This window comes from Callithrix jacchus, chromosome 22 (genome assembly GCF_049354715.1).
Source record: "Callithrix jacchus isolate 240 chromosome 22, calJac240_pri, whole genome shotgun sequence".
Taxonomy (NCBI): Eukaryota; Metazoa; Chordata; class Mammalia; order Primates; family Cebidae; genus Callithrix; species Callithrix jacchus.
Genome location: NC_133523.1, coordinates 16,016,157 through 16,037,182, shown reverse-complemented (window position 1 = coordinate 16,037,182; position 21,026 = coordinate 16,016,157). Strand labels below are relative to the sequence as shown.

At 49.8% G+C, this 21,026-nt stretch overlaps 2 protein-coding genes and 1 long non-coding RNA gene across 3 annotated transcripts in view; 2 read left to right on the top strand and 1 right to left on the bottom strand.

The window, feature by feature from the left end:
* The window catches only part of LOC103790453 (ankyrin repeat domain-containing protein 18B-like), a 59,304-nt gene extending 55,044 nt beyond the window's left edge, over positions 1 to 4,260 (top strand). The window contains 4 exon segments of the mRNA XM_035283610.3: positions 534 to 657; positions 1,704 to 1,821; positions 3,325 to 3,499; positions 3,651 to 4,260. The gene's annotated coding sequence lies outside the window, so the exon portion shown is untranslated.
* LOC103789816 (uncharacterized) overlaps positions 649 to 21,026 on the bottom strand; it is a 34,104-nt gene continuing 13,726 nt past the window's right edge. Inside the window, exon 3 of the long non-coding RNA XR_008478786.2 lies at positions 649 to 7,242. This is a non-coding gene — a long non-coding RNA (uncharacterized LOC103789816). The remainder of the gene's footprint in view (positions 7,243 to 21,026) is intronic.
* LOC128930562 (uncharacterized) lies at positions 3,671 to 20,626 on the top strand. Its single transcript, XM_054250659.2, has 3 exons — positions 3,671 to 3,803; positions 6,933 to 7,033; positions 14,154 to 20,626. Exons 1-3 carry the CDS (start codon positions 3,739 to 3,741, stop codon positions 14,936 to 14,938), a joined length of 951 nt encoding a protein of 316 aa, XP_054106634.2. The 5' UTR covers positions 3,671 to 3,738; the 3' UTR covers positions 14,939 to 20,626.

Here is a 21,026-nt window from a genome sequence, read left to right as displayed (position 1 = left end):
GGAGTAAAGCTCCACAGAGCTGTTCCTCACCTCAGGCTCTTTGCCTTCGCTTCTTCCCTCTGCCTGGCAAGGTTTCCCTTGTGCTTCAGGCATCAGCCTATATATCGCTTCCACCAGAAAGCCTAAATATTGACACAAAACGGATAGATGTCCCTTCTGTGTGTTCCAGTAGTGTCCTGCTGTATACCTGTCACAGGGTCTATGACTCTATACGGACATTGCCTGCCTGTCTGTTTTTTGGTTATAGCGTACGATGACCTACCATCTTCATCTTGTAATTCCAGTGCTGGTTCTGGTACCTTAGCACATGGCTGTTGAGTACATAAGTGAAGATGAAAATGCTCAATTTAATCACAATTATAATTAATTCCATGTGTAAATTATTTAATAGTAATTTTGTATTATAATTGTATATACATATTTCTCATTCTTATTAACTCTGATAAAGTTCTCAGCTCTTTAGTTTTTGAACTCAAACTTAATTAACTGAAATTCCTTAGGTAAAGAACATCATTCTTTCTTTTTCTTTCCAGCTGTTGCTGTATTGCAGTCTTGCTCCTGTCTACTTTCTTCTCTAAAATCCACTGATAAGCCACATCTAATGAAGAGACTATCTAAACCATAAAATCTTAAGGAAAAAGCATACAATTTAAAAAGGTCAAAAACTTTATTAATGGGATTTTTACATGACATTTTAATTGTTTCTCATAAAATATATAACATCACAATCTTTACTAAAGTAGAATATTTTCAAATCGTGTATAATGAAGATTCATATGCTTTTTTATTTTTATTTGTTTATTTTTATTTTTCTGAGACGGAGTTTCACTCTTGTTACCCAGACTGTAGTGCAATGGCATGATCTCGGCTCACCGCAACCTCTGCCTTCTGGGTTCAAGCAATTCTCCTGCCTCAGCCTCCTGAGTAGCTGGGATTACAGGCGCGCACCACCATGCCCAGCTAATTTTTGTATTTTTAGTAGAGACGGGGTTTCACCTTGTTGACCAGGATGGTCTCGATCTCTTGACCTCGTGATCCACCCGCCTCGGCCTCCCAAAGTGCTGGGATTACAGGCGTGAGCCACCGCGCCCAGCCTCATATGGTATTTGAAATGATTTTTTTACCCTTAGTTTAAGTGGATCTTGCAAATGAAAACCAGCGTTATTGAGTTTGACATACTCAAATTGCCCAAATGTCAGCTGTTTAAACAGCCAAGCAAGCAAATCACCATTGATACTTTCGTAAAGGCCACCGAAGGCTTCTTTGCATTTGACAGTTTTGATTACTAGTAATAAAGGAGGACCTGCCCCGTTTGCCCATGCTAATGTTATGATTTCCTTTCTGTAGTTCAACAGTGTTTTGTGTGAAGATACTTTGAGGCTCTGTAAATATCTGGTTACTCCTCAGAACCCACTAGATTTGGCATTTCATTAATGACTTGTATTTGAACAATTATTACTGTGATGGTTGCCAGATGACTATATCCTTATTCACTCCTTTGTTCTCAAGGGAGAAACAGAACCAATGAATAAGGAAGAGAGAAAGCTTATGATTTTGGTCCTCCAATTGCCCAGGATTAGCCCAGTGGTAGACATTTCGAGCTGACTTTATGACTTTTTAATTTGTCCCTGTTACTCTGTCAGCACGTTTTTACTTTCTGGCACAAGATGTTCCCAGCTAATTTTGTATTTTCTCTGCCCCAGCCCTGGCATGAGTGATTTTCTTAGAAGCAGAGGTGGCTCCAACAAGGAAGCCCAGGCGAGCCCTCCCCAGCGTGTGCCCTTTGTCCCCAACAGAAGAACCACGGCTGCATCCACTGAGGTACCAAGAAACTGGCAAAGGGCCTTCTGGCTGTCTGGGAACAGTCCTTATATGTACCCTGGCTCAGCCTAGAAGGTTCCAGATTAGTCTTCCTGCAGCCTCTGTGCTGTGTCTCTAGATCAGTGCTCTGTGGGAAGGCCCCTCGGAGACCCAGCAGCACAGGGTGTCTGATCTGCCAAATGTCCCTCATTCCTTTCACTCTGAGACTCAGGAATAGGAGAGATTGCATGTCCAGGCAGTGCCAGGCCACCTCACTGTCTCCTTTGAGATGGGCCCAGAGGGACTTGGGGGATGAGAGTGAAGCAGCCTGAGGCCATCTGTCCCTCCCTGTGTCTTGGAGGAGAGGCCTTATGCCAAGATAACCCCCAGGGCCTGACCTCTGGGCAAGGAGGAAGGGTCTGTGGGCTGAGGGGGATGAGACTGTGAGCACTGCTTCTCAGGGGCCTGGTCAGGGGACCATGGTCAGTGTTGGTCAGTGTTGACCTGGTCCTCAGGACATAGTTGGGACCTGATCAGCAGGGACCTGGTTAGTGGTGAAGGCCTCATCGTGGGGACCTGGTGACCTAATCACTGGAAGCCTGGTCAGTGGGGATGTGGTCAGTGGTAGCCTTATTAGTGGTCCCTGATTGGTTGGAACATAAACACTGAAAACCTGGTTGGTGGGGTCTATACCATATACTAGGGGCCTGGTCAGTGTGGGACCATAGCGGCTTGGAGCCTGGTCAGAGAGGGTCCAGTCAGCTGGGGACTGATCCACAGAGAATTGTTCAGTTGGGGTCAGGAGAGTGGCAACCTGGTAAATTGTGGTCTTGTCGGTGGGAACCTGGTCAGTGGGGACCAGGTCAGTGGGAAATTGGTCACTGGGGTCTGGTCCTTGAGACCTATTAAGTGAGGGCCTAGTTAGGGAGACATGGTCAATGGGGACTCAGTCAGGGGGTCTAGTCAATGGAGGAGTCATCATTAGGGGCCCCATCAGTGGGGACCTGCTCAGAGGCACCTGATCAGTTGGCCACTGTGTGACCTCAGGCAGGGGATTTGTCTGTGGAGCCTCCTTGCCTCCATCTGTAGGGAAGGGGAGTCAGGCACCCTAGAGGGTTGCTGGAAAGAGAACATGAGAAGATGTGTTGAATCCAGCACTAGAACTTTACACACGACCTGGGTTCTACCTAGAGAGGATGCCAGCCCTCTCTGCTCTGCCTGGTGCCCTCCTCTGTCTGTATTGCAAGGACCACCCTTGGTGGACAAGGCTGAGATTGGGGAACACCTGTGGAGGCTGTAATGCTGACCCAGGGACTGATAGTGACAGTAATGAGGACTTGAGTGCACCCATGAGTGGAGTAGCGAGGCCTGACCAGAGAAGCAAGACACACACACACACACACACACACACACACACGGAGAGAGAGAGACACACACACACACAGAGAGAGAGAGAGAAACACATTACATGCACACCTATCAGTTCAGGGGATAGAGGACACTGACTCAGCCCTGTTGATTCAGGCAGGTTCCCACTTTGATGGGTTGTGTCACCCTGTGATGTTGCCGTTGCTGAGCTGCCATAGCCTGTGTCATGGAGCAGTGAGAGACACACAGCAGTGTCTGTGACTGGTTCTGAACACAGAACTGTTTTCTAGGCAAGAGGCACATTTCAGCACAGCTGACTGATTAGGCTCAGGTGAGTGGGACCTGCTCTTTTCTTCCTCCTGGCTTGGGGGCAGTCACTATCAGGTGGGTGGTTTTGGCCTCTGGGCAGCTACTGAGGGTGATCCCTGAACGCTCACCAGATGCCTATTCTGTGCTGACAGTTATCTCATTCATCCTTGCAGCAAGTCCATTCTGTATCTCCTCTGGACACCCCCAGGACCACCCAGGAAAACGCCATCAGGGCCCTGTCACCAGGCCCAGTTCAATGCCATGATGACCAAGATGAATGTCCAGAGACAAATCCCCGGCATGATGCCTGCATCTGACCACCCTGGGTGGGTAGTGACCAGCACCACATGGAAGAAGCCAGGGCGGCATGCAGCCAGCTGGGCCTTGGGAAGTTACTCTGAAAGGGGAAGATGGTTACTTTGAGGTCCCTGAAGGAAAGAACACGGCATCCTAACAACCCTAACAGCCAGCAGCATGCCATACATCCTCTCACCCAACCAGTGGGACAGAGGCCCCCTCCTGGGACACATGTCCCTTACCTAAAGGATCCTGGCCCAGTTGGGCCTCATCCTGAGCCCTGGAGGGGAGGGGCACCATGGCGTCCCAGCAACAGCCAGGAATACAACCCAGGGGACTCAGCCTTCGGTGGCCCTGGCTAGACTTAAAATTTGACCCAAGACAGGACAAGCTCAGAGCAGCATGTCAGTACCTGGAACCTGTGCATGCCAAAGCTGACTCAAAGAGCAACCAGCCACCTCTGCAAGGGTGTGTTTGGAGCAGGTGGACCAGTCACCAACCTCACCCACTCAGGGAAGCAGGGAGGCCAGGTTCCCACAGCCTGAGTGGCCACCACCTGATGAGTAATGGAGAGAAGGCCTGAGGAAAAGCAGATGGCACTGGGGCCCTACCTCCAGGGCATAACTGATTTACCCTGACTGGCAGTGAGTAAGGTTGGTGGCTGGTCCACCTGCTCCTGGCACACCCTTGCAGAGGTGGTTGGTTGCTCTTTGATCCAGCTTGGCCTTGCCTGGCATGCACGGGCCTCAGTGCAACAACTATGATGCAAATGGAGCCACACAGAGGACGTGAGCAGCAGGCTCAGGAGCAGGGTGTGCGCTGCCTTTGGGGCTCCAGTCCATGCATCAGGGCTCATACAGCATTGTGGGCTTTTTGGGTGCCAAGAGGCAGACAACAGGCCATCTTGAGGAGAACTTTATGTTCAAGAGCAGAAGGGCCCAATCAGGTGGATGAACCACACAGCCAGCTTCTGGGCATGGGCACAGTGCCACACCTTCCTTCACTTCTTGACATGCCCCACCAGCACTGAAGAGACAGTCTGGAGACAGGGCAAGAGGAAGACAGAAAAATGAGATGGTGAGTGCCATCTTCTTCTTGACCCCAAGCCCACCCGCAGGGTGGCTCTCAGCCTTTAGGAGTGGGAGAGCAAGATTGACAGCCTGATGGACAGCAGGACACTCAGATCAACATCACAGCCAGTGAGTCGACATGGAAGCAGATGATGGTGACAGACTTTAAGAAGAATCAGCAGGTGACCAGTTCTTCAGCCTCAGCCAGGCCTTGAAGCTGGAGCAGGCCATCCACTTAACCAGAGGTGCCTTCAACACCATCAGTGAGATCTTTGCTCATCATCCCAGGCAGGACCCTGGGACCAGTCATGGACCTATTCGTGCTCTCTCAGGGACACCTGGCCAACATCCTGGACATCATCCACATCCATAAGGAAGCTCTTACCAAAGTCACGGAGAGCAGGCAACATGTGGCAGAAGGGAAGACAGACATGCAGAGGCCGAGGATGTCAGGATCACAGGAACAGGATTTCTTTGGCCACTTTGGCTGAAATTCATCACTTCCCTCCAACTCACGTGAGAGACTTGAAGTCACAGATGCAGCATTTCTTTCAACAAAAGATACTATTTTTTCAAAAAGTCAACCAGGAATTGATAGTGTTGAATGACCAGATATTTGACTGTGGACTTTCTCCAGTTCAAGGATACTTTATACCGCAGAATAATAACACTGTCAGTGAGCCAGCGCCAGCTGTCGGTGGTAGTACAAGCGTGGTTTTGTGCTCAGCTGAAACCCAGCTGAACACAGAGTTGTGTAGGAAACAGTTAATATGGTGATAGAATAGAAACAGCAGCAAACATTAACTAAATCACGCTGTAAATGCCTACACTACCACTGTTACTCTCCAAGAATGATAATACCACTTACCTTACTGCTTTTTGAAGTATGAGTATTTTAGTGTGTATGTTGTACACCTCAAACCCTATGAAGAGTCTCGAAGAAGCTGGTGGGATAAAGCCTGCTGTGGATGTCTTTATACTCAAAGACTGATGATGCAATTCGAGTATGCATCCCACCAAATCCCATGTCGAGTTATACTTCCTAATGGTGAAGGCAGAACCAGCTGTCAGGTGATTGAATCGTGAAGGCAAATTTCTTGAGTGATTTAGCACCGTCCCCTTGCTACTGTCCTCATCATTATGAGTGACTTCACCTGAGATCTGGTCATTGAAAACTGTGTCATCCGCTCCACTCTCCGAGTTTTCCTCTTGCCATGTGAGACCACTCACTCTTTTTTTGCCTGCCAAGATGATTGAAAGATTTCTAAGGCCTCCCAGAGGCAGAAGCCACTGTGTTTCCTGTCCACCTTGTAGATCCATGAGCCAATTAATCCTCTTTTTCAAAATAAATCATACAGAGAAAGGCAGATGAAGATGAAAGCTTTGCTACAAAGATACCTGAAAATGTGGAAGCAGCTTTGGAATTAGGGAATGGGCACAGGTTGGAAGAGTTTGGAGGGCTCAAAAGAAGACAGACAGATGATAAAATGTTTGGACCATCTTGGAGATGGGAAAATGGTTGTGCCAAAAATGCCGACAGAGACACGGACAAGTGAAGGGCAGGCCGAGGAGGTCGGAGAAGGAAACCATGCTTTCTGGAAGATGTCTTCCTGTTGGGTACGGAAAGCTTACACAGTGCCTGTACCATCACTGCACCTTAGAAGCAGGGACCTTGCTTTTTATTTCAAAGAGTCATAGGCGAAAAAGACTGTAGCCCTGACTCAGATGAGACTTTGGACTTTGTAGCTTTGAGTTAATGCTGAAATGAGTTAAGACTTTGGGAGACTGCTGGTAAGGCATGAATGTGTTTTGCCTTCATGAGGTTCATGGGGCCAGGGGCAGAATAATACGGTTTGTCTCTGTGTCCCTACCAAAACTCGTGGAATTACACTTCCTAATGTTGGAGGTGGGGCCTAGGTGGAAAAAGATTTTGCCGTAAAAGGGTATGGGTAGATTCTTCACGAATGATAAAGCACCATCCCCTTGATGCTGTCCTCCTGAGAGTGAGTGAGTTCTCAGGAGATCTGATTGTTTAAAAGGCTGTGGAACCTCTTTCCTCACTCTGTCTTGTTCCTACTCTTGCCGTAGGAGACATCTCATTGTCCCTTGGCCTTCTGGTGTCGTTAGGAGGCTCCCTGACTCCTCCCAGAAACAGAAGACACTATGCTTCCTTCACAGCCTACAGAAAGGTGAATCAACTAAACCTCTCTCATTTACAATAATACTGAAAATTACAACTGCAGAGTGGAGCTGTGAAATGTCTTCAAGGCCTCTTTCTGTTTGTCTTGACTGTTAGCACAGGGCTTCTTTATAGGCCAGTTTCTGAAGTCTTCTCAGATTTTCCTTTTCAAATGGGGTTTTGTGTTATCGATACACAGCCAATCTGCTGTAGAGATACCTAAAAAAGTAGAAGCAGGTTTAGAAGTGGGTAGCAAATAAAAACTGGGAGGGTTTGGAGGGATTAGAGAACAGCAGAAAGATGGGAGTGATTTAATCATGGACGGGTTGGGGGTGGGAGTGGAAGGAAAAAGGGGTGGGTAAAGTGGGAGGTGTAGGGTGGTGGGAGGATGGGGTGTAGTGGGAGTGGGGAGTAGCCAGCTGCAGAGGCACAGCTTCATGGAAAACCTCTACTAGGGCAGCACGCCTGTGGCTTTGCAGGTTTTAGCCCCACGGCTGCTCTCATGGACTGAGCTGGTGTTGAGTGCCTGTAGCTTTTCCACACTCAGGGTGCAAGCTCTTGGTGGGTGGGTCTATGAATCTGGGCTCTGGAGGGTGGTGGCCACCTGTGTGGGGGCTCCAAGCCCATTTTTCCCTCTGAACTGCCCTAATAGAGGTTTTCCAAGAGGCTCTGCCTCTGTAGCAGGCTTCTGCCTGGAAACAGTGGGAGGTAGGGGTGGGGGCGTGTCTGGGGGATGGATTCTTCACCAATGCTTATGCATCGTCTTCCTGATGCTATGCTCATGATAGTGAGTTCTCATGAGATCTGGTTGTATAACACGGTCTGGCTCCTCTTCTCCTTCAGTCTTGTTCCTAATCCTCCCATATGAAACATCTTGCCCCTTTGTCTTCTGGGAGAGGCAAGGAGATGTTTCATATGGGAGACGTAGGAACAAGATTATGATTGGGAGGCTTCCTGAGACCTCCCTGAAGCAGAAGCCACTATGCTTCCTTTACAGCCTGCAGAAACACGAGCCAATTCAACCCCTTTTCTTTCTTTTTTTGTTGAGACAGTTTCACTCTCGTTTCCCAGGCTGGAGTGCAATGGTGCGATCTCAGCTCACTGCAACCTCCACCTCCTGGGTTCAGGCAATTCTCCTGCCTCAGCCTCCTGAGTAGCTGTGATTACAGGCACGCGCCACCATGCCCAGCTAATTTTTGTATTTTTAGTAGAGACGGGATTTCACCATGTTGACCAGGATGGTCTCGATCTCTTGACCTCGTGATCCACCCACCTGGGCCTCCCGAAGTGCTGGGATTACAGGCTTGAGCCACCGCGCCCGGCCAAACCCCTTTTCTTTCTGATCATACAGAAGATTAGTGCTGTGAAGTAGAGCTATGAAATGCCTTCAAGGCCTTTCCCCATTGTCTTGGCAACCAGCACTCAGCTTCTTTTCATGCAAATATCTGAAGCCTTCTCGGATTTTCCCCCTGAAAGTGGACCTTCCTTCTTTTACCACATTGCCAGGCTGTAAAAAAGAGAGCTAAAAATGTAGAAGCAGGTTTAGAAGACGGTAAAAGACAAAGTTCAGGAGAGTTGGGAAAGCTTAGAAGACAGCAAGATTAGGAAAAATTTGAACCACTGCAGAGAATTGTTAAAAACTTGTGATCAGAAGGCTGACAGAAGGATGGACAATGAAGACAAGACATAAAAGGTCTCAGATGAGGTCCAGGCGCGGTGGCTCACGCCTGTCATCCCAGCACTTTGGGAGGCCGAGGCGGGTGGATCACAAGGTCAAGAGATCGAGACAATCCTGGTCAATATGGTGAAACCCCGTCTCTACTGTTTGGAAAACTCTGCCCCTACCATGAAAGCTCTCTTTCCCTCCCCCACAAAGAGGCTCCCTTATCTCTCACTCTACATACCGCTCTAGCCTTCCCGCCCGGCCGCAGCCACCTCCCGCCTGGCAACCGGCTGACTAATCATCGTGCCTCATCAGCACTCCCCAGCTTCCCGCCGCCCAGCTTCCCGCCGCCTGGCTTCTGCCTCATCAGCACTCCCCAGCTTCCCGCCGCCCGGCTTCCCGCTGCCCGACTTCCCGCCGCCCAGCGGTTCAAACTGACCAACCATTGCCCGCCACCTCGGCTCTCTCAGTTTCCCCACTCCCTCAGCCCTTCAGCCCCCTGTAAAAGAACCCTGCTCCTCTGAGTGGCGCGGCCATTTTCCTCTTCCCGGCTGGTCTGCCTGGAGGCTCTTTCCTCAGTAAAGCCTGAACTTAAGACTTTCTTCTAACCTGCAGTCTGGTTTTTTCTGAACGAGCTCAGTCCTCCCGCAGAGAGTAGGTCGGACAAATGGTGCCGAAACCCGGGAGCTGGGGCCTTTGGCCCGGCCACGGCCCCCTCCCCCGACCTACCCAACACTGGCCCTGCCACCTCCACGCTCTGATTAAGGTAAGCCAGGTTTTTTCTTGCTTTACCCCCCACTTCCCTTCTCCTCCTATGGCACGGTGCAGTTGCCCCCCTCCGGCGTTCCGCACGGACTCCTCGCCTAGTCTTGGCCGAGCAGAGGAAGTCCTCCGTCTGGCTCCAGGAGCCTTCCGAGGGGTAGCTGCCAGACGGGGGATGCCCCTCTGACCACTTCCCTAATCGTACTTAACTGTACTCTGGGGAATTTGCAATGAATTGGGACGCCTTTTCTTTGCATCTGCCCAACCGTGCCGGAGGGTCTGTAGCTGCGCCTGCCATGGGAAATTCGGAGTCCAAAATACCAACCAGCACCCCCCTTGGGTGCTTGCTGCGAAATTTTACCAAATTAGGATACTCCCAAACCCTCAGAAAGAAAAAGCTTGTCTTCCTGTCCCAGGTGGCTTGGCCCCAATACAAACTCAGTAACCAGTCACATTGGCCCCCGACTGGCACTTTCGATTTCAACACCCTCCGAGATCTCGACGATTTTTGTCGCCGCATGGGCAAGGACAATGAAATTCCTTACGTTCAGGCTTTTTGGGACCTCCGTACCCACTCCGACCTATGTTCTTCCTGCTCCACCTACCAAATCCTCTTAGCTCGTACCCCTCATAAATCTTCCTCCACTACCTCTCCCCCTCCCTACTCCTCACCGGAGGATCTGCCTGAATATCTGTCCCCTCCTGCCAACCTCGGCAACCAGTCGCCATCAACAGCACGCTCTCCCCCCACTCCCTCTGCACCTTCTACCTCAGAGGCCATGCCTCGCTCTTCCTCTACTCCCTCTGGGCCCCCTCCCTCAGAGGCCACACTTCCTCTTGCCTCTCCGGTGGTGGCCCACACCCACTCTCACCAACCAGCTATCCTGGCCCCACTCCGAGAAGTAGCAGGCACTGAAGGTTTAGTCAGGGTCCATGTTCCTTTCTCACTCCAAGACCTGTCCCAAATTGAGAAACGTTTAGGATCCTTCTCAGCTGACCCGTCCACATATATTAAGGAATTTCAATACCTCACTCAAGCATACAGCCTCACTTGGCATGATATTCGCGTTATCTGTTCCTCCACCCTCACAGTAGAGGAGCACGAGGGCATCCTCGCTGCAGCCAGAAACCAAGCAGATAAAGATCATGCTATAGATAACCAGATCCCCTGAGGCCCCAAAGTAATCCCAGGTGAAGACCCCCAATGGGACTATCAAGCTAGTCGAGGGTCTGATATACCCAAGAGAGACCGCATGATTAGATACCTCCTCAGGGGAATGGATACTGTATCTAACAAATTTGTAAACTATGATAAACTAAGAGAAATCACCCAACTACCCTCTTTATGAGAATCCCGCCCTCTTTCTCGCCTGCTTACAAGAAGCCCTAGTCCGGTATATTCGGCTAGATCCAGCCTCCCAAAACGGGGCCACTGCATTAGCCTCCCATTTTATCTCCCAATCAGCACCCGACATAAGAAACTAAAGAAAGCAGAAGAGGGGCCGGAGACTCCCATCCAAGACCTGGTAAAAATGGCCTTTAAAGTATTCAATGCCAGGGAAGATGCGGCTGAGGCTGCCTGCCAAACTCGCATGAAGCAGAAGGCTGCCCTCCAGACCCAAGCCCTAGTGGCGGCTCTAAGGCCGGCAGGGAACCAGAAGCCCAAGGTCGAAACCCATGTCCCTCCGGGAGCATGTTTCAAATGTGGAAAGGAAGGACACTGGTCCCGAGCCTGTCCACAACCATGGCCACCAACTAAGCCTTGCCCTATCTGTCAGCTCCCAGGACACTGGAAGTCAGACTGCCCCAGCTTCCCCAGGGTGCCGGTTCCTCAAAACAGACACACTGGCGTTACGCAGCCGGCGGTCACCCTCGGTAGGGAGGAGCCTGCTTGCCTGGAGCCGACCTCCGAGGGAGCTCCATTCCACAGTCTACTAGGGCTGCTAGACGACTAGCAGGGCCCTGGCTTTCCGACTCCGGTTACCCTCGCCGAGCCAAGGGTCACACTTCAGGTAGCGGGTAAAAGTGTCTCGTTCTTGCTGGACACGGGGGCTACCTACTCCACACTCCCTTCCTATTCTGGCCGTCTCACCCCTTCCCAGGTCTCGGTCATGGGAATCGACGGGACCCCGAGTATCCCCTACCAAACCCCACCACTCATGTGCTCATATAACTCCACTCCATTTACTCACTCCTTTTTAATAATCCCCACCTGCCCAGTACCCCTCCTAGGACGAGACCTCCTTTCAAAGCTAAAGGCCGTCATAACCTTCCCCACCGCCAACCCACACAACCTCTTTCTCCTAGCCTTCACCTCAGATACCGAACCCCAAAAAGCCCTATCCAAACTACTCCCTGGAGTCCACCCTCAGGTCTGGGACATTAACAACCCGTCTGTAGCTACCCACCACCAGCCAGTTCAGGTCCGCCTTAAAGACTCCTCACCTCGTTTTCTCTCCCGCCCTCAATTTCCCATCTCTAAAGCCCACTGTATGGGTATCAGACCCATCATAGAGAAACTAAAAGGTCAAGGCCTCCTAATTCCCATTAACTCCCCATGTAATACCCCCATCCTCCCAGTACGAAAACCCTCAGGACAATATAGACTGGTCCAGGACTTGCGCTTAGTCAATGAAGCCGTAATTCCCATACATCCAGTTGTCCCCAACCCATACACCATTCTCTCTAACATTCCCCCAGGGACCACCTGTTTCTCAGTCTTAGACCTAAAGGATGCCTTTTTCACTATACCTCTACACCCCAACTTCTACTTTATCTTTGCCTTCACTTGGGATGATCCCCTAAAGAACATGTCCCAACAACTGGCCTGGACAGTCCTTCCACAGGGCTTCCGAGATAGCCTGCACCTATTCGGCCAGGCACTCGCCACCGACCTACTCCACTGCAACCTCAAGCCCTCTCACCTCCTCCAGTACGTAGATGACCTTCTTATTTGCTCTCCCACCTGCCAAGAGTGTATCCAGGCCACCACTGCCCTGCTCAATTTCCTAGGAGATAGGGGATACCGGCTGTCACCAACCAAAGCACAATAGCCTCACCTACCTAGGTATACAGCTCACACCTGGGCGACAGTCCATTACAATCGACCAACTACAAGCCTTAAAGGCGCTCCAGGCCCCTGAGTCAGCAAAAGAAATCCTCTCCTTCCTAGGACTAGTAGGGTTTTTTCGCCACTGGGTACCTAATTATGCTTTGCTAGCTAAATCCCTATACCATGCTGCTGCAGAAGCCCCCGAGGGACCACTCTCCTCACCAGGTTCTGTCAACCGGGCGTTCAAGTCACTGCTTAATGCCCTTTGCACCTCCACCAGCCTAGCCCTGCCTAATCCCAACTTACCCTTCCAGTTACACACGGACGAAAAACAGCACACAGTTGTGGGAGTGCTGGTCCAGCCAGTGGGAGGGTCCCTTCTGCCCATAGCCTACCTGTCTGGACAACTTGACCCAACTGAGCGAGAATGGCAGCCGTGTCTTAGAGCCCTAGCTGCCGCCGTCACCCTAACCACAGAAGCTCTTAAGATCAATCTACAACTCCCACTCCAAGTCTTTTCTCCACACAGGTTGACTGAGCTGCTCAGTCAACACTCCCTGCCCCACCTCAGGCCCTCCCGTATCCAACTGCTTCACCTACTGTTTATTGAGAACCCCAACATCACTCTCTCCCACTGCTCCTCGTTAAACCCGGCTACCCTCCTCCCTTGCCCTCCATACGCCAGCCCCCTACATTCCTGTACTGAAATCCTCAAATTAGCCCAGTCCCCTCGCCCCGACTTGCTCCCTCAACCCTTACCATCTGCCTCCATCACCCTATTCATTGATGGCAGCTCTATACCCCATCCCACCGGCCCACGGAGAGCAGCCTATGCTATTGTAACTCACTCTGAAATTATAGAGACCCGCCCCCTTCTTCTTGGGACCACTTCACAACAGGCTGAACTAATTGCCCTCACTTGGGCCCTATCCTGGTCCCAGAACAAAGAAGTAAATATATATACTGACTCCAAGTATGCCTTCCTCATAGCTCACTCACACTGCATGATCTGGAAAGAACGAGGCTTCCTCACCACTAAGGGCATGCCCGTCCTCAATGGAAAACTCATTGCTGCCCTTATTCAGGCCGTTCAACTCCCTAGCAAGGTAGCCATCGTCCACTGTAAAGGGCATCAGTCCCTGAACTCACCCGTAGCCGCCGGGAATGCCTTTGCAGACAGGGTGGCTAAAGATACGGCAAGAAACCATCCGCCACCCACTTCCACTCTCTGTTTCTTGTCCAAGTCATATAGCCCCCAATACTCCGCCTCAGAACTTCAGATCCTCCAGTCTACCCCCGGGGTACGGTTCAAGGATGACTGGGCCTTCAAGCATAACCTCCTCATCCTCCCCGAAAAGCAAAGGTACCAAATAATCCAAGACATCCACAATTCACTCCACATTGGACCTAAAGCCCTATACCAGTTCCTCAACCCACTTTTCCACCCCCACCACCTCCTCAGTACCATACAGGAAGTCCAGTCCTCCTGTACTGTCTGCGTGAAAACTAATTCCCAGGGTTCCTGTCATCCTCAGCGCCAGCTTCATCAGCTACGCGGTTTCCTACCTGGCCAAGACTGGCAGATCGATTTTACTCATATGCCAAAGCACAAACAGTACCGATATCTGCTAACCATTGTTGACACTTTTTCAGGCTGGATTGAAGCTTACCCCACAGCCTCTGAGTCTGCCGGGACAGTAGCCACTCATCTCATTCAAGACATCGTCCCACGCTTTGGACTCCTGGCCACCATACAGTCAGACAACAGCCCAGCCTTTATCTCCAAAGTCACTAATGCCGTTTCTACCTCTCTAGGAATTCAGTGGAAGCTACACGCCGCCTACCATCCCCAGTCCTCTGGTAAGGTGGAACGGGCCAATGGCCTAATAAAGGAGCATCTGACCAAGCTCATGCTTGAGCTCCGCCAACCCTGGGTAACCTTGCTTCCTATCACCCTCACCAGGTTAAGAGCAAGCCCCCGGGGCCCATCACAGCTTAGCCCGTTTGAGCTGCTGTACGGTCGCCCCTTCCTACTTTCAACTCCCCCACCGCCAGAAACCACTCCTCTAGACAGCTACCTCCCCTACTTTACTCTCCTTCGCAGCCTTCTCCGAGAGCACGCCAACGCTTCTCTTCCCCAACCCACCCAGCCATCTGAAAATACACAGAAAGTCTCCCCCGGAGACTTATTTCTTATTAAATCCCTCTCCCCAAAGCCCCTCGCCCCCAAGTGGGAGGGACCATATACCGTCATCCTCACTACTCCATCGGCCATAAAAGTCGCTGAAGTCCCATCTTGGGTTCACCTGTCTCGGGTAAAAAAGGCCCCTCATGGACCCTCCTCATGCTGGAAAGCTGTTCCTACTGGCCCTTTATCTGTCAAACTTACCAGGGCCCAGCAGCCACACCCCCTACAGATGGAGAGTTTTCCTAACTGAAAACTATACCAAAACCACCTTTATCTGTAATACCCCCCCATACAGCCACAACCATCTTCTTGCAACTTCCGACTGCCCCGCAGCCAGATGCCAAAGCGCCATATACCTGAACTTTACTAAATTCTACAATGTCCATGAAGGAATTGGGATTCTACCTGTCATATGCTTCAACTATGACCAACCATCAGGAAAATGCGGTGATACTCCCTGGTGCTCCCGCATGGGCTGCACCTGGGGCTATTGTTCCCTACATGCAGCCCTTGACATACAGCGACACCCAGGCATTCCTGCCCAGCTCAAAATTGTTCCAGACCTAGATGGAGAAGGAAATGTCAGAACCGGTTATACACGGTATTCTCTTCTCATACCTGACCGGTGGAAAAGCCCCCAGAAAGCTGCCTTATATGATTTCCGAGACACCGCATATCCCTCCTCCCACCTGTACATCTGGCGGCCATACGTACGTATGGTCCACCAAGTCCATTCCGCTATTAACCTACAAGAAAAATCTAATTGACCAATTGCAACCACACTCATCTCCGTTTTCCTGGCTAACCTTCCTCAAAGAAGGAATCAAGTTAGCTAACCTCTCAGGATTAACTGACCTAACCTCATGCCTCATGTGTGCCTCCTTAGGACAGACTCCCTTCATCGCGGTCCCCTACCCCATCCCTCTCAACCTTTCAGCCTCAACTTCTCCCTTCTCCCCCATCAGGGAAGTAGATCTCTACACTCCACCTGGTTTTATACAGTTACCAGTATGCTACTCCCTAGGCCGGACCTACCCCAACTGTAACAAAACCATACTGGTAACCACTAATCTGACGGCTCCAAAGGGACCTTTCTTATGGTGTAACAGAACCCTCACAAAAACTCTCCACGCCGGCCAATCCCCAGCTCTCTTATGCCTCCCAGTGACCTTAGTCCCCCGACTCACTATATATTCCTCAGCCGAATTCCAAATGCTACAAGCACCGCTCCACCGCACCAAGCGAACTGCTTTTCTGCCCCTAGCTGTAGGCATCTCCCTAGTAACCTCAGCACTTGCAGCTGGGCTGGGAGGAGGAGCCCTAACCCACTCCCACCAAGCTATAGCCTGACTGACCTCACAATTCCAAACTGCTGTTGATGACTCTGCTGAGTCATTAGCATTGCTCCAACGACAGATTACCTCAGTTGCCCAAGTTGCCTTACAGAACCGAAGAGCCCTGGACCTGCTCACCGCAGAGCGAGGAGGAACCTGCATCTTCCTACAGGAAGAGTGCTGTGACTACATCAATGAATCCGGCCTAGTAGAAACCCGAATCGAGAGCCTCCAGAAACTCAAAACTAACTTGCAGAATCAGAAGTTCTCGGCTGAAGCCACAGCGTGGTGGTCTTCCTCTATGTATACCCTCTTGTCCCCATTGCTTGGGCCCCTAGTAGCCGTTTGCCTAATCTTACTTATTGCTCCTTGCTTTCTGCAGTTCCTACAGCGGCGCTTTCAAGAACTGACTCGAGTCACCATCCACCAGATGCTGCTCCAACCCTACCCTGAACGAGTGCTGGAAACAGACCTCTCCCCGAACACCCAGGCTCCTTAGGAAAAGAGACCTCTTCAGAACCCCCCGTCGACCCTTGTCAGCAGGAAGTAGCCAGAGAGACAACCGACGCCCCTGATCCCTCTTTTCTTCTTTTCTTTTAAGGAGTCGGGAATGTTTGGCCGCAGCCACCTCCCGCCCAGCTTCTGTCTCATCAGCACTCCCCAACTTCCTGCCTCCCAGCTTCCCGCGCCCAGCTTCTGCCTCATCAGCTCTCCCCAACTTCCTGCCTCCCAGCTTCCCGCCGCCCAGCTTCTGCCTCATCAGCTCTCCCCAACTTCCTGCCTCCCAGCTTCCCGCCGCCCAGCTTCTGCCTCATCAGCTCTCCCCAACTTCCTGCCTCCCAGCTTCCCGCCGCCCAGCTTCTGCCTCATCAGCTCTCCCCAATTTCCTGCCTCCCAGCTTCCCGCCGCCCAGCTTCTGCCTCATCAGCTCTCCCCAACTTCCTGCCTCCCAGCTTCCTGCCGCCCAGCTTCCTGCCCAGCGGTTCAAACTGACCAACCATTGCCCGCCACCTCGGCTCTCTCAGCTTCCCCACTCCCTCAGCCCTTCAGCCCCCTATAAAAGAACCCTGCTCCTCTGAGCGGCGCGGCCATTTTCCTCTTCTTCCCAGCTGGTCCGCCCGGAGGCTCTTTCCTCTCAATAAAGCCTGAATTTAAGACTTTCTTCTAACCTGCGGTCCGGTTTTTTCTGAACGAGCTCAGTCCTCCCGCAGAGGGTAGGTCGGACATCTACTAAAAATACAAAAAATTCAGTGGCTCAAGCCTGTAATCCCAGCACTTTGAGAGGCCGAGGTGGGTGGATCACGAGGTCAAGAGATCAAGACCATCCTGGTCAACATGGTGAACCCCCGTCTCTACTAAAAATACAAAAAATTAGCTGGGCATGGTGGTGTGTGCCTGTAATCCCAGCTACTCAGGAGGCTGAGGCAGGAGAATTGCCTGAACCCAGGAGGCCGAGGTTGCGGTGAGCCGAGATCGCGCCATTGCACTCCAGTCTGGGTAACGAGAGCGAAACTGAGTCTCAAAAAAAAAAGGTCTCAGATGAAAATGAGGAATTTCCATTGAACAGGAACCAAGGTTACATTTGATTGGCCTTAGCAAAGAATGTGGCTGCACAGTGACCCTGCCTTGAAGATCGGTCAAACTATGAACTTATGATGATTTAGGATGTATCTGATATATGGAACATCCAGGTAGCATAGCTCAAGAGGTGTCCTGTCTGCATCAAACAGCTTGTGTTCTTTTTTTTTTTTTTTTGAGACGGAGTTTAGCTCTTGTTACCCAGGCTGGAGTGCAATGGCGCGATCTCGGCTCACCCCAACCTCCACCTCCCGGGTTCAGGCAATTCTCCTGCCTCAACCTCTTAAGTAGCTGGGATTACATGCATGCGCCATTATGCCCAGCTAATTTTTTGTATTTTTAGTAGAGACGGGGTTTCACCATGTTGACCAGGATGGTCTTGATCTCTTGACCTCATGATCCACCTGCCTCGGCCTCCCAAAGCACTGGGATTAAAGGTGTGAGCCACCGTGCCCGGCCGAGCTTGTGTTCTTATTTGTGACCTAAGAAATAACCTCAAGTTGGAACTTCTATTTACATGATAAGTGGAGCTCAAAAGTTAGGAAAATTTGGAGCCTGGTAAAGAAGTCAGAAAGAAAAGCAGATTTTCAGGGAGAAAATGCAAGAAGGCTTAGGGGATTTGCATAAAAAGGAATTCAGTCCAAATCGCCAAGACAATGAGAAAAAGGCCCTGAAAGCATTTCAGAGACCTTTGCAGAAGCCTTTACAGTCACAGGCCTTGGGGCCTAGGAGAGAAGACTGATGTCCTTGGCCATCTCCATGCGCCACTGCTTTGTGCATCTTCTGGACACTGCTGCCTGCATCCGTGCAGCGCCAGCTCCAGCCAGGTCTGAAAGGTGCACAGGTACAGCTTAGGTCACTGCTTCACATGGCTCCAAGCCTTGACGGCTTCCACACAGTGTTAAGCTAGCAGGTGCACAAAGCCAGAGACTAGAGGCTTGAGAGCCTTCGTCTAGACCCCAGAGGATGTAAGGAAAAGGCTGGGTGTCTAAGCAAAAGGTTTTTCTTTTTCTTTTCTTTTTTTTTTTTGAGATGGAATTTTGCTTGTTGCCCCAGCTGAGTGCAATGGCGCGATCTCAGCTCACCGCAACCTCCGCCTCCTGGGTTCAGGCAATTCTCCTGCCTCAGCCTCCTGAGTAGCTGGGATTACAGGCACGCGCCACCATGCCCAGCTAATTTTTGTATTTTTAGTAGAGACAGGGTTTCACCATGTTGACCAGGATGGTCTTGATCTCTTGACCTCGTGATCCACCCGCCTCGGCCTCCCAAAGTGCTGGGATTACAGGCTTGAGCCACCGTGCCCAGCCAAATCTTTTAAACTTATTTCTTCTATTCAACTATGAATATATATGTTTTGACAAACATCTTTTCAACCCTTTAATCCTAAATATATTGGCCTCTGATGGTCACCATTTTACTTTATATATCACTGAGATTAACTTTTTTGGAATCCATGTGTAAGTGAAATAATGAGATATTAATCTTTCTGTGCATGACTTACCTCAACTGATATAATGTCCTCCAGCTTAATCCATGTGGTTGAAAATAATAGATTTTTTCCTAGGCCAGACATGATGGCTCACACTTGTAATTCCAGCTCTCTAGGAGACTGAGGCAGGTGCATCAGTTGAGCACAGAGTTGAGACCAGCCTGGGAAACATGACAAAAACCCATCTCTACTAAAAATACAAAAAATCAGCTGGGCATGGCGGTGCACACTTGTAATCCCAGCTACTCCAGAGGCTGAGGCACAAGAATCCCTTAAACCAGAAATGTGGAGGTTGCAGTGAGCCAAGATTGTGCCACTGCTCTCCAGCCTGGCTGACAGAGCGAGACTCAATCCAAAAAAAAAAAAAAAATTCTTTTAAAAATAATGAATAGTACTCCATTGTGTGTATCTATCCCATTGTCTTTATTTCCTCATTAGAAGTTAAACAGTTGATTCTATATTTTGTCTATTGGGAAGAGTGCTGCAAACAACAAAGAGTCCAAACGTTTCTTCATTTTGACATTGTTTGTTTCAGATACATATCCAGTGGTGCAATTGCTGTGTTACATGGTAGTTTGATTTTTTTTGAGAAATCTGTATTTCATTTTTCATAATGGCTGTCTTCATTTTCATTCAAACCAACGGTGTGCAAGCATTCCCTTTTCTTCACGTCTTTGCCAACACTTTATTATTTTTCTTTTTAGTAAGAGTCATTCTAAGAGTGAGTTGCTACCTCATACTGGTTTTTGGCTTGCCTTTCTCTGATCATAATTTACATTGAACATTTTTACATATATCTGCTGTCCATGTGTATGTCTTTTCTTGAAAAAGACTTATTTACGCCTTTTGTTTATTTAAATAGTTATTTGTTTTTTGTTACAGTCATTTGAGTTTCTTTTTTTTTTTTTCCTTCAGTAACAGTAACCTAAATTTGAGTTTCTTTTTCTTTTCCTTTTGTTTCTTTTTTTTTTTGACACGGAGTCTTGCTCTATTGCCAGGCTGGAGTGAAGGGGCACAATCTCGGCTCACTGCAACCTCCGCCTCCTGGATTCAAGCGATTCTTCCCGAGTAGCTGGGACTACAGGCACGCGCCAACATGCCTGGCTAATTTTTGTATTTTTAGTAGAGACAGGGTTTCACCATGTTGGCCAGGACAGTCTCGATCTCTTGACCTCATGATCCTCCCACCTCGGCCTCCCAAAGTGCTGGGATTACAGGCTTGAGCCACCGCACCCGGCCGAGTTTCTTATATATTTTTAATATTAACTCCTCACATGTATGATTTGCAAATATTTTCTCTCATTACTTAGTTATCTCATCCTATTGATTGTACCAGATTCTGTGCAGCAACTTTTTAATTTGAAGGAATCTGACTAATCTATTTTTTCTTTTGTTCCCTGGGATTTTGAGGTTAAATTTTATTTTTTATTTTTTTGAGATGGAGTTTCGCTCTTGTTACCCAGGCTGGAGTGCAATGGCGCGATCTCGGCTCACCGCAACCTCCGCCTCCTGGGTTCAGGCAATTCTCCTGCCTCAGCCTCCTGAGTAGCTGGGATTACAGGCACACACCACCATGCCCAGCTAACTTTTTGTATTTTTAGTAGAGACGGGGTTTCACCATGTTGACCAGGATGGTCTCAATCTCTTGACCTCGTGATCCACCCTCCTCGACCTCCCAAAGTGCTGGGATTACAGGCTTGAGCCACCGCGCCTGGCCTAGGTTAAATTTTAAAAACTCAATGCCTAAACAATGTTATGGAGATTTCACTCTATTTTTTTGTAGCCGTTTCAGTCCTTATATTTAAGTACCTAATTTATTTTGAGTAGATGTTTTTATCTGGTGTGAGATGAGGGTCTCATTTTACTGCTCTGCCTGTGGATATAATTTTCTCAACACCATTTATTGAAGATACTATTCTTTCCTTAAGAAATTGTCA

Excerpts from the sequence above, each read along its gene's own strand:
- LOC128930562 (XM_054250659.2), top strand. The coding sequence starts at position 3,739 with ATGATGACCAAGATGAATGTCCAGAGACAAATCCCCGGCATGATGCCT. Across the intron at positions 3,804-6,932 it reads CCTGCATCTGACCACCCTGG|GAGACATCTCATTGTCCCTT; the intron begins GTGGGTAGTGAC and ends CTCTTGCCGTAG. Across the intron at positions 7,034-14,153 it reads CCTTCACAGCCTACAGAAAG|GCTGGATTGAAGCTTACCCC; the intron begins GTGAATCAACTA and ends ACACTTTTTCAG.